The 17280-nt window shown below is 37.7% G+C and overlaps 1 protein-coding gene across 1 annotated transcript; it reads right to left on the reverse strand.

The window, feature by feature from the left end:
• Positions 1-1089: 1089 nt before the first annotated feature.
• LOC131543541 (uncharacterized) lies at positions 1090-10493 on the reverse strand. Its single transcript, XM_058780945.1, has 7 exons — positions 10357-10493; positions 10190-10262; positions 6848-7049; positions 3364-6512; positions 2477-2516; positions 2304-2399; positions 1090-2166 (listed from the first exon to the last, which is right to left on the reverse strand). The coding sequence occupies exons 1-4, from the start codon at positions 10491-10493 to the stop codon at positions 5701-5703; spliced, it is 1224 nt and encodes a 407-aa protein (XP_058636928.1). The 3' UTR covers positions 1090-2166; positions 2304-2399; positions 2477-2516; positions 3364-5700.
• Positions 10494-17280: the final 6787 nt, after the last annotated feature.

Raw genomic sequence — 17280 nt, forward strand, 5'->3', positions numbered from 1 at the left:
TACTGCACTTGTGATCGATATGATACCTCTTCATTTACTGCTACGAACTGATGGCGGTCAGATAAGTACGATTTGAACCATGCTAAGGCACTTGCACCAATGCCAACAAAGTTTTCTGGTCTATTCAAAAGAATGTTGTGGTCGATAGTGTCGAACGCAGCGCTAAGATCCAGCAGAACTAATAAAGAGATACAACCACGATCAGATGATAGAAGCAGGTCATTTGTAACTCTAATGAGAGCAGTCTCAGTACTATGATACGATCTAAATCCTGACTGGAATTCCTCACAGATATCATTTTTCTCTAGGAAGGAATATAATTGTGAGGATACTACAGATCTCAAATATTACAGACAGAGGTGTAAAGTCCAGGGATCAAAAAGTAAAAGTCCTGCCATATGTTTATTCCACCCATGAACTCAGCAGCTGATTTCACCAGAGGAGGAACCAAGTCATTCCTGTCAAGTCACAAGCAAGTCTCAAGTCAAATCCCAAGTCCTCAAGGACTTACCCTGTGTCCCAATGTGCATACTATCCACTCTATCTGCCCTAAATAGTATTGAAAATTACTACCATCACATATAATAAAAAGACACATTCACTTTATATGATGAACAGATTTTAATATAGGCCTTTAAGTACATACATATACATATACATATTGATCAATTGCCATTACAAAAATCTCAATCTTAAACATTTGCTCATTCTGTGTATTTGTGTCTTTAAAATAGGGTAACTTTGTTGCAAAAGCTTACAACACAAGGAAGCTTGATTTCAAATTTGATTTCAAACTGAATTGAATTTACAAAAAAAAAAAAAACTGAATTGAGGTAATTTGTTTTATGTGTTTTTTTTGTTTGAGGTATTCGAAACATGACAACACTGTACACTTATTTTTATAAGCAGTGATTTAAGAGCCAGTTTTTTTAGAGAAATGGAACATCGGATGGTTTTGACCTGTAATGTCTCTACAATGTAGTGATGCAGTTAGGCAGACTAGGATATTTATATGTACAAATCAGACAAATATCCCATTCGAAAACATTTCTAGCATAAACTTACATTGTAAAGAAAATAAAGTTCCATCTAAAACTTTCTGGTGCATTTCACTTGCAGCCAATAAAATTTCCAGTAGGATTTCCATCGGTCAGGCGTGGATCTATACTGAATCGTTGATGACTTTCAACAAAGTTTAATCCAGGAGCAAAGATAAATAATTTCTACTTTAAAAGCATGGAGAGATCGCGATTGCACACAGTCTGAGTGCGCACAAGCAATATCGGAGTGAGAGGACAAGCAGTTCATTTGTATAAGTTAGACCTAGCCTTTTTAAAAGCTTGCATCCAGTTCACAAAGCTCGCATTCTCATGTTACAATAAAGTGCTTGCCATGATTAAAATTATGCGGAATACCTGCAATCCTGCGTGGACATTCAGACTCTGTAATAGGAGTAATCATCTGTAATCATCGACAGGAGGCGATGCGTGTCAAACTCACTGTTGGAGAGGAGAGAGCGAGACGCCGCTTGTATCGGTGTAGACTATACCGGAGATACTGTGGAAAATGATGTAACTTAAAAGGAGTTCAGTCAAGGGTGACCACAAAAACTAATAATCACAAACTTGTATCACAAAAATAGATTTATTAATACAAACAAACCGATAGGACGAAATGAATACAAACAAAATACATCTTATAACAGAAATTAATTTCCCCTCAAAGATGATATTAATATTCAGCCAACCCTCCATAAACCCCAATACAACCCAAGCTTCTCCACACAAAATAACCCAAACAAAAAAATTTACATAAACACCCTCCAATTCTTACTAGAAATAATAAAAAAAATACCCCACTCAAAAACTCAAAATCCACGATTAATTTCACTGCAAACATAACCCTCATGCAAAATAAATAATGTGGATTAAAGTATCAACAGGTATAACAGGTACAAAGGTTGGCTGGCAACATGAGGCTGGGAAGTGATTTACAGGCAAAAAAACAAAAATGGAAAAAAATAAAAAACACTCTGCTAGCCAGTCCAGTTCACAACAGTCATTCAAATCTTGATTGCGCTGGAGGCATACAGCGCGCATATACAAGAACCGGCTAGCTGAAGACATGCAACATAACAAACACTGGAGGAACAGCGATCAACTAAACCTAATACAAAAACACAAGACATAATTAACAATACATTGAAAGGAAAAATTACTCCAATGCTTAATTTCTCATTTTAATAGAATTAAAATAATAAAAACAAAATGCTTACAAGTCCCATAAAAAACCTCTGCATTTACCTGCAACAACGCCATCAATCCCGAACTACTTTTCAGAGATTTTCCGGATCAAAGAATGAACGTGATCATCAGCAAACAAATCCACAATGCTTACATCTACATTAAAAACATAATACCCTACTTTAATAAAACAAAGCTTTGTTAACAAAACAACCTATGTTTGTTTAGCCTACCTGCTCACCCGGACCATGTGCGCAATCAAACACAGAGGTACTACACATACAAAGAACAGCACGATGTTTATATCTGCATTAAAAACAGAATAACCTAATTTAATAAAAAACCTTGTGCATATGAGGCTAAACAATTGATATTCACTTAGCCTACTCATCCAGACCATATTCGTGCACCAACAAACAGGGAAGTAGAGCTGGGAATCGATTCCAAAAAGAATCGATTCCTCGATTCCGAGGCGTTGGGAATCGAGAATTGATTCCAAAGGTTGGAATCGATTCCATCAAGAGGAATCGACTCCTCATTCAGAGCTTTTTTCAGTTCAACAAAGCTATGGGAGCCTCTCAAACGGAAGGCTGCATCCTACGAAGGCTGCACACATTTAAATTCACGAAAATAAACTGAAAGAAAAGGAGTCGGTACTGCATCATCATAATTTGAGGATGCAGCCTTCCGTTTGAGAAGCACCATTCGCCTCATGCTCGATAAAAGCGGTAATTACGAGAGTTGTGAGATAAAAGATTATTTTATATATATAAAAGATCTATTTCATTTTTATATTTACCCTTCGCCTCATGCTCGCTAAAAGTGATTAGAAGTTTCTTTCAGATAGTTTTAATGAACCAGTTAAAAAAATAAATAAAATAATAATAATAATAATATATATATATATATATATATATATATATATTAAATTTAATTCAATTCAATTCAAGTTTATTTGTATAGCGCTTTTCACGATACAATCGTTGCAAAGCAGCTTTACAGGAAGTTAAGTTTCTACTATATATATGCATACACATACGCACACATGCACATATATATACATACATATACACATGCAAACAGAAGAAACCCAATATATTTAAGTTATGACAGACTTAACTTGGTAATGTGTTGTCTGAGGGTTGGCATCCTCCATGGTCCTCTGAGGTGTTGCCATCTCTCTTCTCAGGTGTTTGGTCATCTCAGATCTTTTTAAGGGTTGGATCCAGGCTGACGCTTCAGTAATTCCTAGTCCAGAATCAGAGAAACAGATAGAGACATAATTAGCGTAGCTGCTGTTCTATTCAAGCAAAAATGATTTGTTCAACCCAATCTAAAGAATTATAATGTACATTTGATCAGATATAAATGCAGTACAAGATTATAAGAGGCATTATGTGAATGCTTGGCTAAAGAGATGTGTCTTTAATCTAGATTTAAACAGAGAGAGTGTGTCTGAACCCCGAACGTTATCAGGAAGGCTATTCCAGAGTTTGGGAGCCAAATGTGAAAAAGCTCTACCTCCTTTAGTGGACTTTGCTATACTAGATACTACCAGAAGTCCAGAATTTTGCGACCTTAGGGAGTGGGTTGGATTGTAGTGTGGTAGAAGACTAGTTAGGTACGCAGGAGATAAACCATTAAGTGCCTTATAGGCAAGTAATAATATTTTATAATTGATCCGGAACTTAATAGGTAGCCAGTGCAGAGACTGTAAGATTGGGGTAATATGATCATATTTTCTTGACCTGGTAAGGACTCTAGCCGCTGCATTTTGGACTATCTGTAGCTTTTTTATTGAAGATGCAGGACAACCACCTAACAGTGCATTACAATAGTCCAGTCTAGAGGTCATGAATGCATGAACTAGCTTTTCTGCATCTGAAACAGGTAGCATGTTCTGAAGCTTGGCAATGTTTCTAAGATGGAAGAATGCTGTTTTTGTAACATGGGAAATATGATTTTCAAAGGACAAGTTGCTGTAATATAACACCCAGATTTTTGACTTTAGAGGACGTAACAGTACATCCGTCTAGTTGCAAATTGTAATCCAAGAGATTCTGGGTACTGTTTTTTGGACCAATAAGTAATATCTCGGTCTTATCCGAATTTAATAGGAGGAAATTATTGGTCATCCAATCTTTCACAATTTTAACACAATCTATTAGCTTAGATAGTTCAGAAGTTTCATCTGGTCTTGTTGAGATATATAGTTGAGTATCATCAGCATAACAATGATAACTAATCCCGTATTTTCTAATAATATCACCAAGGGGCAACATGTATATTGAGAATAGCAGAGGACCTAGGACAGATCCTTGTGGTACTCCATACTTTACTGGTGATAATTGAGATGACTCCCCGTTTAAAAAAACAAAGTGGTAGCGATCGGACAGGTAGGATCTAAACCATCTTAAAGCCTGCCCTTGAATACCCGTATAGTTTTGTAATCGATCAATGAGTATGTCATGGTCTATAGTGTCGAACGCAGCACTAAGATCAAGTAAAACTAGCAATGAGGTGCAGCCTTGGTCTGACGCAAGAAGCAAGTCATTTGTAATTTTAACAAGTGCAGTTTCTGTGCTATGGTGAGGCCTGAAACCTGACTGAAATTCTTCATAGAGATCATTTTTTTGCAAGAAGCAGCACAATTGAGCAGACACAACTTTTTCTAAAATTTTAGACATAAACGGCATATTTGAAATGGGTCTGTAATTTGCCAGCTCACTAGAATCTAGTTGTGGTTTCTTAATAAGAGGCTTAATAACCGCCAGCTTGAATGGTTTTGGGACGTGACCTAAAGATAACGATGAGTTAATAATATTGAGAAGCGGTTCTTCTGCTACAGGTAACAACTCTTTCAGTAGTTTAGTGGGTACAGGATCTAATAAACATGTTGTTGGTTTAGATGCAGTGATAAGTTTATTTAGTTCTTCCTGTCCTATAGTTGTAAAGCACTGCAGATTTTCTTTGGGAGCAGTGAATGAAACTTAAGTACTAGACGGTGTAGAACCTACATTTGTTATTGTATTTCTAATGTTATCTATTTTATCAGTGAAGAAATTCATAAAGTCATTACTAGTAAACTGTGAGGGAATATTTAGATTGGGTGGCATCTGTTTATTTGTTAGTCTAGCCACTGTGCTAAATAAAAACCTTGGATTGTTTTGGTTATTATCTATGAGTTTGTGGATATGCTCTGCCCTGGCAGCTTTTAGAGCCTGTCTATAGCTGGACATACTGTTTTTCCACGCAATTCTAAAAACTTCCAAGTTAGTTTTTCTCCATTTGCGCTCAAGATTACGAGTTTCTTTCTTGAGAGAATGGGTATAACTGTTGTACCATGGCGCAGTACATTTTTCTCTAACCTTTTTCATATTGAGGGGGGCAACAGCTTCTAATGTATTAGAGAAGATAGTGCCCATGTTGCTAGTCATTTCGTCTAGTTCACGTGTATTTATGGGTACAGAGAGCAGTTGAGATAAATCAGGCAGGTTATTTGTGAATCTGTCTTTGGTGGCTGGAACAATAGTTCTGCCCAGACGATAACGCGGAGCCATATAGTTAATATCGGTAATATGCAGCATACAAGGAAATGATCAGTAACATCATCACTTTGAGGTACGATATCTATATCAGTAAGATCAATTCCATGCGATATAATTAAATCTAGCGTATGATTAAAACGATGAGTGGGCCCGGTGACGTTTTGCTTGATTCCAAAAGAGTTTATTAGGTCAGTAAACGCAAGTCCTAGCGCATCATTTGTATTATCAATGTGAATGTTAAAATCTCCGACAATTAGCGCTTTATCAACATTAACCAATAGATCTGAGAGGAAATCTGCAAATTCTTTTAAGAAATCTGTATATGGCCCTGGCGGTCTATACACAGTAGCCAGAGCAAGAGATAGGAGAGATTTATTTTGCATATCTGACAGGGTAACTTTAAGCATAAGTATTTCAAATGAGTTAAACCTGTATCCTGTTTTCTGAGTAACATTGAGAAAATCACTATATATTGTAGCGACACCACCGCCACGACCAGTCTGACAGGGCTCATGTTTATAACAGTAGCTTGGTGGAGTAGACTCATTTAGACCAAAATATTCATTTGGTTTAAGCCAGGTTTCAGTCAAACAAAGTACATCAAAACTATTATCTGTGATCATTTCATTTACAATAACTGCTTTGGGTGCGAGTGATCTAATGTTTAGGAGCCCAAGCTTTAGAAATTGTTTTTGTTCATTTATTTTGCATTTTTCAGGTTTTTTCTAGATCCTACATTAAATTTATATGTTGACCTCACTATTCGGGGAACAGATACAGTCTGTATAGATTGGACAACGCAAGTGCTTCTGTCATTTAAGAGGGTAGAGCAAAAGCCATCATACCAGTTATTTGAGAATTGGCTTACTAGTCAGATGGAGCGTAGCGTCCTGGAGATGTTGTCCGACAGGAGTTCGGCTCCGACTCTGCTGGGGTGCAGGCCATCAGCATGGAAAAGCCTAGAACGCTCCCAGAAAAGATTCCAATTATTAACAAAGAGCAGTTTCTGTTCTTTACACCATGACAATAACCATTCGTTTAAAGCAAAAAGTCTACTGAACCTTTCGTGTCCTCGTCGATACGTGGGAAGTGGTCCTGACACGATGATTGTCGTCGCGGGCGATGTGCTGCGTACCGTCTCGATCAGGCTCCTGAAGTCGCTCTTCAGTGTCTCCGTCTGCCGCAGCTTGGTGTCGTTAACCCCCGCATGCAGCACGACAGCGCCGATGCTCTCGTCGCCCTTCAGAATCACGGGTATCTGCGCAGAAAATCGAGAACACGAGCACCGGGGAAACAGTGAGTGTGCACTTTACCTTCAGCTAACGTAGCACGGACGTGCCGGACGATGGAGTCTCCGACGATCACAGCGTCGCGTTCCGTCTCGCGGAGGGGAGCGAAGCGGTTCCGGGTGGAGATCTCATAATTTTTTTTCATAAAAATTTACATAAAAATTTAGATTAGTCTAAGTTGAATCCAAAAAATAAAACTGATTACATTTGGCAAACTGGTAGTTTTCACATTGCTCTAACAAAAACTGAAAAAGCAAAATAATTATTTTCTGCCAACAGGTGGCGCTTCTAGACCGCATAATATAACGGTTTCCCCGGTAACGGCAATACACAAAGCAGCGCTGCACAGTATGGAGGACCAAACCTGCAAAAACAATAAATAAATAAATAAATAAATACACAAATTAAATATATAAATAAATAAATGTGCAAATAAATACATAAATAAATATATAAATCCACATATTCCTGTATAAATAAATATATAAATAATTAAATGTGCGAGAAAATAAATAATTAAATAAATTAAACGAATGTTGGGGGAAATAATAAAAAAAAAAATGCTAAAGGAAATGCTAAACTGAAAGTTTTTTTTTTCTCTCCTTTCAAACGATTATTCATTTTTGAATGTAGTTCAGTATTTATTTTTCCTCAGCTCAGCTGCTAATGAGAGGGTGTCTATCAAGCATCAGAGAAGGCGGTCTTTATGCCACCATTGGTTGATCGTTATAAAAGTTCTGCGTTCGATTGTTTGCCTGCGCAACATATAACCTTGTATGAAAATATTGATCTCAAATATTGCAGTCGAACAGTTTGGCGGGAGTTTGTAGATCCATCATGGCGGAAAGAAGGTCGATTGCCCAGTTGCTCCGCGAGGCATTGCATTTACATGGACATCTGTAATCTAATTATTTACCTTATTTTGAATAAGACAATATTATGATTAAGGTGTTTACATGAGTTGCTTTTAGAATAATCCTTTCATGTTCCCGTTTTACATTTTATAGTACATGGATCGATTAATGGCATGCGTCACCACGCGACGCCATCCGACATCCTCCAGAATTTCACGTATAAACATATAGTTCGTCTTCATGATGATGCCACATACAGTTTTGGGTGTTTCATTTTTATTTTATGAAAGCTTCAAGTGCAGTTAATTATTTGTGCTCCTCCGCCTCATGCTTCAGTTTTTTTTACAGTCTATGGTGCACACAGACGATGGCGGTGTTGAAGCTCTTTTGTTTGCCGTCAAACGGTTGATCGCTGCCCTGTGTGTATCCTGTCGCAAAATGTGGTGAAAATTCCTACACGACGGTAATAGTTTGATTAAGGTGTTTACATGTCTTTACTGCACTTCAATAATGCGACTAAAATAGGAATACTCCACTTGTCTTAATTCGATTTGTGTTTACTTCGATTATGACTTTAGCCGGATTAAGGTCATCAAAAATCTCTGGTTACATGGTAGACTCTTAATCAGAGTATTGTCTTAATCGTATTAAAATTGGTGTCAAATGTGGTGTCCTGAGCAGCCCTTACCTGCATGTGGTGTCAGACATTAGACTGTTTACAGAGGAAGGAGTTTTTGAATGGCCCCATTTTGTTGACCATCAATAAATAATAATCACAATCACAAATTGTCTTACTGTATAAAAACTTGTTTATGAAGTTAAATTAGATCAAGCATATCTGCATTTATGGTTAATTTAATTCAATTCAGTTTTGTTTATACAGCTCTAAATCATAACAAATGTTATTTCATAGCACTGTTAATATCCAACCAAAAACACAACATTGCAGCTGTTAATTAACAAATATATATATTAACAAATATATAGATAGATAGATAGATATAGATAGATGCACAAAACATATTCTACCGAAAGAAAAATATACCATCTGACCCATTTAAAAACATTTAACAATCTTTCAGTCTATGGAGGACCAAACCTGCAAAAACAATAAATAAATAAATATTCAAATAAATATACAAAATAATACATAAATAAATGTGCAAATAAATGTGCAAATAAATACATAAATAAATATATAAATCCACATATTCCTGTATAAATAAATATATAAATAATTAAATGTGCGAGAAAATAAATAATTAAATAAATTAAACGAATGTTGGGGGAAATAATTAAAAAAAATGCTAAAGGAAATGCTAAACTGAAAGTTTTTTTTTTTCTCTCCTTTCAAACGATTATTCATTTTTGAATGTAGTTCAGTATTTATTTTTCCTCAGCTCAGCTGCTAATGAGAGGGTGTCTATCAAGCATCAGAGAAGGCGGTCTTTATGCCACCATTGGTTGATCGTTATAAAAGTTCTGCGTTCGATTGTTTGCCTGCGCAACATATAACCTTGTATGAAAATATTGATCTCAAATATTGCAGTCGAACAGTTTGGCGGGAGTTTGTAGATCCATCATGGCGGAAAGAAGGTCGATTGCCCAGTTGCTCAGCGAGGCATTGACTACGTTTACATGGACATCAGTAATCTAATTATTTACCTTATTCTGAATTAGACAATATTATGATTAAGGTGTTTACATGAGTTGCTTTTAGAATAATCCTTTCATGTTCCTGTTTTACATGTTATAGTACATAGATGGATTAATGGCATGCGTCATTACGTCACCACGTGACGCCATCCGACGTCTCCTCCAGAATTTCACGTACAAACATATAGCTCGTCTTCGTGATGATGCCATATACAGTTTTGGGTGTTTCATTTTTAATTTTATGAAAGCTTCAAGTGCAGTTAATTATGTGTACGTGCACACAGACGATGGCGGTGTTGAAGCTCTTTTGTTTGCCGTCAAATGGTTGAGGACTGTGTGTGTGTGTCCTGTCGCAAACTGCGGTGAAAAGTCCTACACAACAGTAATAGTTTGATTAAGGTGTTTACATGTCTGTACTGCACTTCAATAATGCGACTAAAATAGGAATACTCCACATGTCTTAATTAGGGTCCAAGCCAGAATGGCGCAGGGCCCTATTGTTTCCTTCAGGATTCTTTTTTTTTTTTTTTTTTTTTCGACTATCCGGGCATTTTTGGGGGCCTTAACATGCTCAAAAACTCTTGAAAATTTGCACACACGTTGGAATCTGCGGTCATTAGGACGCCGCAGAGGCTGGGACCTGGGCGTGGCACAGGGGCTCTACAGCGACCCCTAGAACACAGTCTGAAAACATGATATGTAGCTCACACATACTTGCACGTATTCATATGAAACTCGGTACACATATAGATCTCATTGAGCCGACCAATTTTCACTCTCTATGTCATAGGCTCCGCCCAACAGGAAGTTGGCTATATAGGGCTGTTTGAAAAGCACACGCTCTGGAATTTGATATACTCCTCTGAGGACTTCCATACGATTGCCACCAAACTCGGTGAACATGATCTCAAGACATTGGGGATGCTAAATTGCGGAGGGATTTTTGATATCTCGAACGGTTTGCCCGTGGCGAGGTGATGAATTATGGCGAAAAATGAGAGACAGGAAATGTCTAATAACATCCACATATATTGTCTGATATTGATCAAACATCAGGGGTGTGTTCGTTGTACGATGCCGATCGAATAGATGTGACTATTATGAGTAAAAGTTATAGCGCCACCAACTGGCACCAGGAAATGTGTCGTTTTCAAAATGCTTTGAATTCAGCATCTTATTTTTACCCAATTTGCTTCAACCTTCATCAGAATAATGACAAAACACGGCCGATGTAAAACTGTGAAGGGAATATTGATATCTAAAATATTGTTGCCATAGTAATATGTCAAAGTTGAACGTTTTGTTGTTGATTTTGAAGTTGATTTTGAGGCAGATAACATGCTTAGAATTCCATGAAACTCAATACACATATCCATATTAATGATAGTTAGACACCGGAAAAAGCTCATAAATGGGCGTGGTACAGGCACTCTATAGCGCCACCTTTTGTCAAAAGTGGGGGGGTTGGTTTTAGCTACAGACACCAAACTCGGTATATAAATTGTTCTTATTAAGACGGACAACTTTCTAATTTACAGTCATTAGCTACGACCAACAGGAAGTCGGCTATTTTTATTTTAATGTTTGTTTTTTAAGAAAACAGGCTGTAAACAAATTCATACTCCTCCAAGCAGAAACAAGTAGTTCACACCAAACTTTGTCAACATGATGCCAACGTACTGAAGATTTTAAATTGCGGACGGATTTAGGATATCTCGAACGGTGTGGTAATGGTGATTTATTAAAGTAATAGTGAAAAAAAATAGAAGTAATTTTCTTATATCTTTGAAGTGCAGTTTCCAAACACTTCAAAACTTTTTACATAAATATAACAAATCATTCTGAGGAAACATGCTTACTTTCAAAAATGTATCATGCTCAGGGGCCACAAAACAATTAAAACTATAACTGAAATTGGTTTAAAGGTGAAGAGTGTAATACCAAGGATGACCAAAAGATGGAGGCATGACCTTATTTTTCATGAGTTGTCTGAGCTGGCAGTTCTGCCTGTCTTTCTATCAGAATGAAAAATAAAGCATAGAATCAGCTGAAACGTTCTGTACTGTCAATATTATTTTACATACACACACACACACACACACACACACATATATATATATATATATATACACATAATTATCTATGTATATATATATATATATATATATATATATATATATATTATTAGATACTTTTTAAATAGTTATAGAATATAAAAAGTATTGGTAACAGTTTACATTAATGTCTCTTTGGTTAACATAAAGGTGAAGAGTGTAATACCAAGGATGACCACCAGATGGAGGCATGACCTTATTTTTCATGAGGTGCCTGTTACTGTATTAGAATGAAAAATAATGCATAGAATCAGCTGAAAGGTTCTGTAGTGCAAGTATTCTTTTACACACACACACACACACACACACACATATATATATATATAAATATATACACATATATGTATGTATTTTTTTTTTTTTTTTATATATACTTATTTTTTAAAATTTTTTAATAGTTATAGAATATAAAAAGTATTGGTAACAATTTGCATTAAGGTCTCTGGTTAACATAAGTTATTACATTAATTAACATGAACTAAAAAGGAACAATATATTTTAAAATAATTTATTAACCTTATTTAATGTTAGTTAATACCAAGTGTGTAATACCAAGGATGACCACAAGATGGAGTCATGACCTTAATTTTCATGACTTGTCTGAGCTGCCAGATCTGCCTGTCTGTGTATCAGAATGAAAAATAATGCATAGAATCAGCTGAAATGTTCTGTACTGTCAGTATTTTTTAAATATATATATATATATATATATATATATACACACACACACACACATATGAATGTAAATATATAAATATATATTCATAAATGTAAATAAATAAATATATATATATATAAACACATATATATAAATATATAAACACATAAATATAAAATATAAATATATATATATATATATAAATTAAATAAATGTGTATATATATAATTAATTAATATAGTTAATATTAATAACTGAAACCTTATTGAAAGTGTTACCAAAATTGTATATATTGTTGTGTGTATGGGTTTTTGTATGTGTCTGTGTGTTTGTGTGTGTGTGTCTCAATGTCTTGATAGTTTGGATTAACCCTTTCATTGCTGTATCGATCAAAACCAAACTGCCAGAAGGTTACTGTAATGCATGTGCCGACTGGGCACAGTTTTCCTGATGCCACCGGGGTGGCAGTTGCACACGGCTTGGGCCCGCCATCGCTGCTTGCAGCTATATTTCGATTTGTGTTTACTTCGATTATGACTTTAGCCGGATTAAGGTAATCAAAAATCTGTTTACATGATAGACTCTTAATCAGAGTATTGTCTTAATCGTATTAAAATCGGTGTCAAATGTGGTGTCCTGAGCAGCCCTTACCTGCATGTGGTGTCAGACATTAGACTGTTTACAGAGGAAGGAGGTTTTTAATGGCCCTATTTTGTTGACCATCAATAAATAATAATCACAAATTGTCTTATTGTATAAAAACTTGTTTATGAAGTTTACATTAGATATATATCAAGCATATCTGCATTTATGGTTAATTCAATTCAGTTTTGTTTACACAGCACTAAATCATAACAAATGTTATTTCATAGCACTGTTAATATCCAACCAAAAACACAACATTGCAGCTGTTAATTAACAAATATATTTATTTATATAGATATAGATGCACAAAACATATTCTACCGAAAGAAAAATATACCATCTGACCCATTTAAAAACCATTTAACAGTCTTCAGTCTGGGTATCACACTAACGTGTTGTTAAAGTGTGTTAAATGGTGAATGCTGTGCTAGAGACACGCCAGCAGCCTGATCTTGTTGATCCTCTGGAGTGATCTGTAGAGGAGCAGGTGTAGTGGAAGACAAGACAGTGCTGCGTTCTCCTGGAGCCTGTGGTGACCTGCAGTATTCCTCTCTCAGACGGGAGCAGCAAACAAGTTTAGATCACATTCACTGCTGAACATGCTTCTCCACTCGGCCTCCATCACATCTGCATCTCCGTCAGGAGTGAAGCTGCAGTCCAGTAGAGGTGTTAATAACAGCTGGCATCCATCACATCTGCATCTCCATCAGGAGTGAATCTGCAGTCCAGTAGAGGTGTTAATAACAGCTGGCCTCCATCGCATCTGCATCTCCGTCAGGAGCAGAAGCTGCAGTCCAGTAGAGGTGTTCATAACAGCTGGCCTCCGCTGCTTCAGATCTTCACACTCTCATCATCCAAAGCCTTATAAACACACCACATGACAAAGAATTACCAATTAGCTGTGCAAACAATGTTACTAAGCTGTCACTAGACTTGATAGTTAAAATATTAGCAAACTGAGGTTAACTTATCACCTATCCCAGTCAACAATTTGATCTCACAGTGATGTCACCATGATCTCACAGGATACTCGTGATGAGGTCACAATGTGAGGTAACAGTGAGCTAAAAGTGTAACCTCACAGCCCCCTCACTGTGTGCTCATACTAATGTGAGGTCAAAGTGCACTCACTGCACAGAGACTAGGTACCCAGCATGCATTGCGGCATGAAGCTTTTGATTGTCACCATTGTTGAGATTCATACACTGATTCTTGATGTCTCTCTTTGTGTTTGAATGACCAAGTATTTCAAAATGTTTGTGTCTTATCATGCTTTTAAAATCCTTCATCAATGATTATTACACTGCTGGGTCCTATTCTGTATAATCACAGAGCTATTACAAAAACTTTAGATTAACAAGTCCTCACAAAGACTGCATACTGAATCTAGGTGGTGGTTGCGCTGTTATCATCAGTAACAAACCAATATCACCTGGCTGCAGTATCTTTCTTGGTTTTCCTTGCCATAACAAATGTGCTTTTCAAACCCAGTTACAGCAGCCCCAAAAAATATAATGTTATAAAGTCAAGGGTCAAGAGCCCAACTAAAGCAAACACTACTCACTACGATGGTAACATCAAACAAAACAATAAAACATCATCATCTAAATCTCTGTTAATTCTCAATAAGCACTTTTGTAGATGTTTGACAGAAATAAGAACCCCGTTCATCTTTTTGGGTTCACAATGAGCTCACATATTACTCACACTGTGAGGATCACCGTATGAGGATGGTGTGATGTCACTGTGATCATCGCGTGATCTCACGTGTTGACTGGGTAGTGGTTCAAAATCACTGACACAACACTTAGTTGTCCCACCACACATAGGCTTCTACTCCACACAGGTCTGTGTCAGTCTCTCTTCTCCCCAGCGTGCTAACATGCCACAGACTGCAGACCCCTTTGCCCAAGGGGAAGATGGGAACACTTGGCTGAGAGGCACGACAGACAGCCTCACCCCCAAGACCCTTGAACTGTTATTATTTTTAATAATAATCCTAATTCTGAGAAGATTTCTGACACAAGATTCGAGCCTGAACACCACCCAGTCAACACGTGAGATCACGCGATGATCACAGTGACATCACACCATTCTCATCTGGTGATACTCACAGTGTGAGTAATATGTGAGCTCATTGTGAACTCAAAATGTTGAACGGGGGGTGTTAGACATCTACAAAAGCACTTATTGAGAATGAACAGAGATTTAGATGATGATGTTTTATTGTTTTGTTTCACGTTACCATCGTGGTAAGTAGTGTTTGCTTTAGTTGGGCTCTTGACCCTTGACTTTATGACATTATATTTTTTGGGGCTGCTGTAACTGTGTTTGAGAAGCACATTTATTATGGCAAGAAAAACCAAAAAGAGACTGCAACGAGGTGATATTGGTTTGTTACTGACGATAACAGCGCAACCATCACCTAGATTCATTATGTAGTCTTTGTGAGAAGTCATTAATCTAAAGCTTTTATAATAGCTTTGTGAGTATACAGCGTAGGACCCAGCAGTGACATAATCGCTTATGAAAGATTTTAAAAGCATGATAAGACACAAATATTTTGAACTACTGTGTCATCAAGACATCAAGAATCAGTGTATGAATCTCAACAACGGTGACGATCAAAAGCTTTGTGCTGCAATGCATGCTGGGTACCTAGTCTCTGTGCAGTGAGTGCACTTTGACCTCAGATTAGTATGAGCACACAGTGAGGGCGCTGTGAGGTTACACATTTAGCTCACTGTTACCTCACATTGTGACCTCATCACGAGTATCCTGTGAGCTCATGGTGACATCACTGTGAGATCAAATTGTTGACTGGGCAACCACGAGGAGCTAGTCAAAATCACCAGCTCCCTAAGCTATGCCTTCACGAGCTGCCCAGAAAGACCTGGTAAACAGACTCCAGTATGCCAAACAGCTACTAGAGAAAGCCAAGAATGACATCAGCGACAAGAATGCTGGAATCAGTACCTTGAAAGACCACCTTGAAAGGTACAAAACTGAAATGGATAATCTCACCCAACAACTAGACGATACCAACCATGAGCTCTATATGGTCAGAAAAGAACTCAAACATGCTTATGAGCGGAAACAAGAGCCAAAGCAAGAGAAACATTTCTCAGCCTCACCACTGCTGTACAGAGACGAGGCCTACATCCAAGAACTGGTATGCAACGAAAGAACGTCCGGTCCTGAGGTACGAAACTTCCTAGATCGACAGCCCAGTCGAATGAAGTCAGACTACCAGCTACTTTGTGAGGTCCTGATTAAAGAATTTAAGGACCCAGAGTCGGAAAACGGACAAGGTCGACAAGAGACTCCGACAAGCTTACTTTGGTGCACACAACGAACCTGACCTTGAAGAGGATGTGAACTTCAAAAGCCTCTTCCTAAAAATCTGCACCCTGGAGTCAGCCACTATCTAGGCGTCATGGCCTGTCCACGCTCCATGACCATCCAACAGTTGCGTGACCTAACACAGAAGGCCTACAACAAGCAGAAGATGGCCTCAAAGAAAGGTAACAAAACCTCCACACTCTTGAACTCTGTCAACAAAGACTCAAGCCTTGCACTGGACGACACCCAGTTGCATCACAACACCAGGGTCCTCCATCAAGAGCACAGAGAACGTGACCCCCATGTCCACGACAGCTATCAGCCCAACCGCTGGAAAAATCCATGGGATAAGCCACGCTTCTCAAGAAACCCAGAAGATCAGAACAACTGGAAACCTAACCAGACATCCAAAGGTAATCGCCTGACTCATCCAAGAGCAGCTCGTGTGGGTAAGCGACAACGAAACCCACCTCAGCACCACTCAGACGTGCACAGCGCTGAGTATGCACAAGAACAAGACAGCTTACCATCAGAAGACATGGAACAAGTCATGAGACAACTGAAAGAGTTCCTTCAAGATAAGCAGAACACGGATGACTACAACATTGAATCATGATTACTGTGACCATCGCCAGAACGGAAGGCCGGCGATCACATGGTACACCACCATATCAGAGATGACAAGCACCTGTTCAACAACCACCTCGAACGAGCAAGTCTCTCATGGCCAACTGTTGATGAAAACTGAGGTACCAGAAAACATCACCTCAGTCACCCATCATTCAATAACAAACTGGTAAATGAACTCCAACTCCAAGAACCACATTCCTGTCTGTGCAACAGCAACCACCAAAGCACAAAAGGTCAGAAAGTCTGCCACATCCAGAAGGTAGCACAAAAGGAATGCAACATAGGAAACGAAGTTTGCATC

The sequence above is a fragment of the Onychostoma macrolepis genome, chromosome 01 (genome assembly GCF_012432095.1).
Source record: "Onychostoma macrolepis isolate SWU-2019 chromosome 01, ASM1243209v1, whole genome shotgun sequence".
NCBI lineage: Eukaryota > Metazoa > Chordata > Actinopteri > Cypriniformes > Cyprinidae > Onychostoma > Onychostoma macrolepis.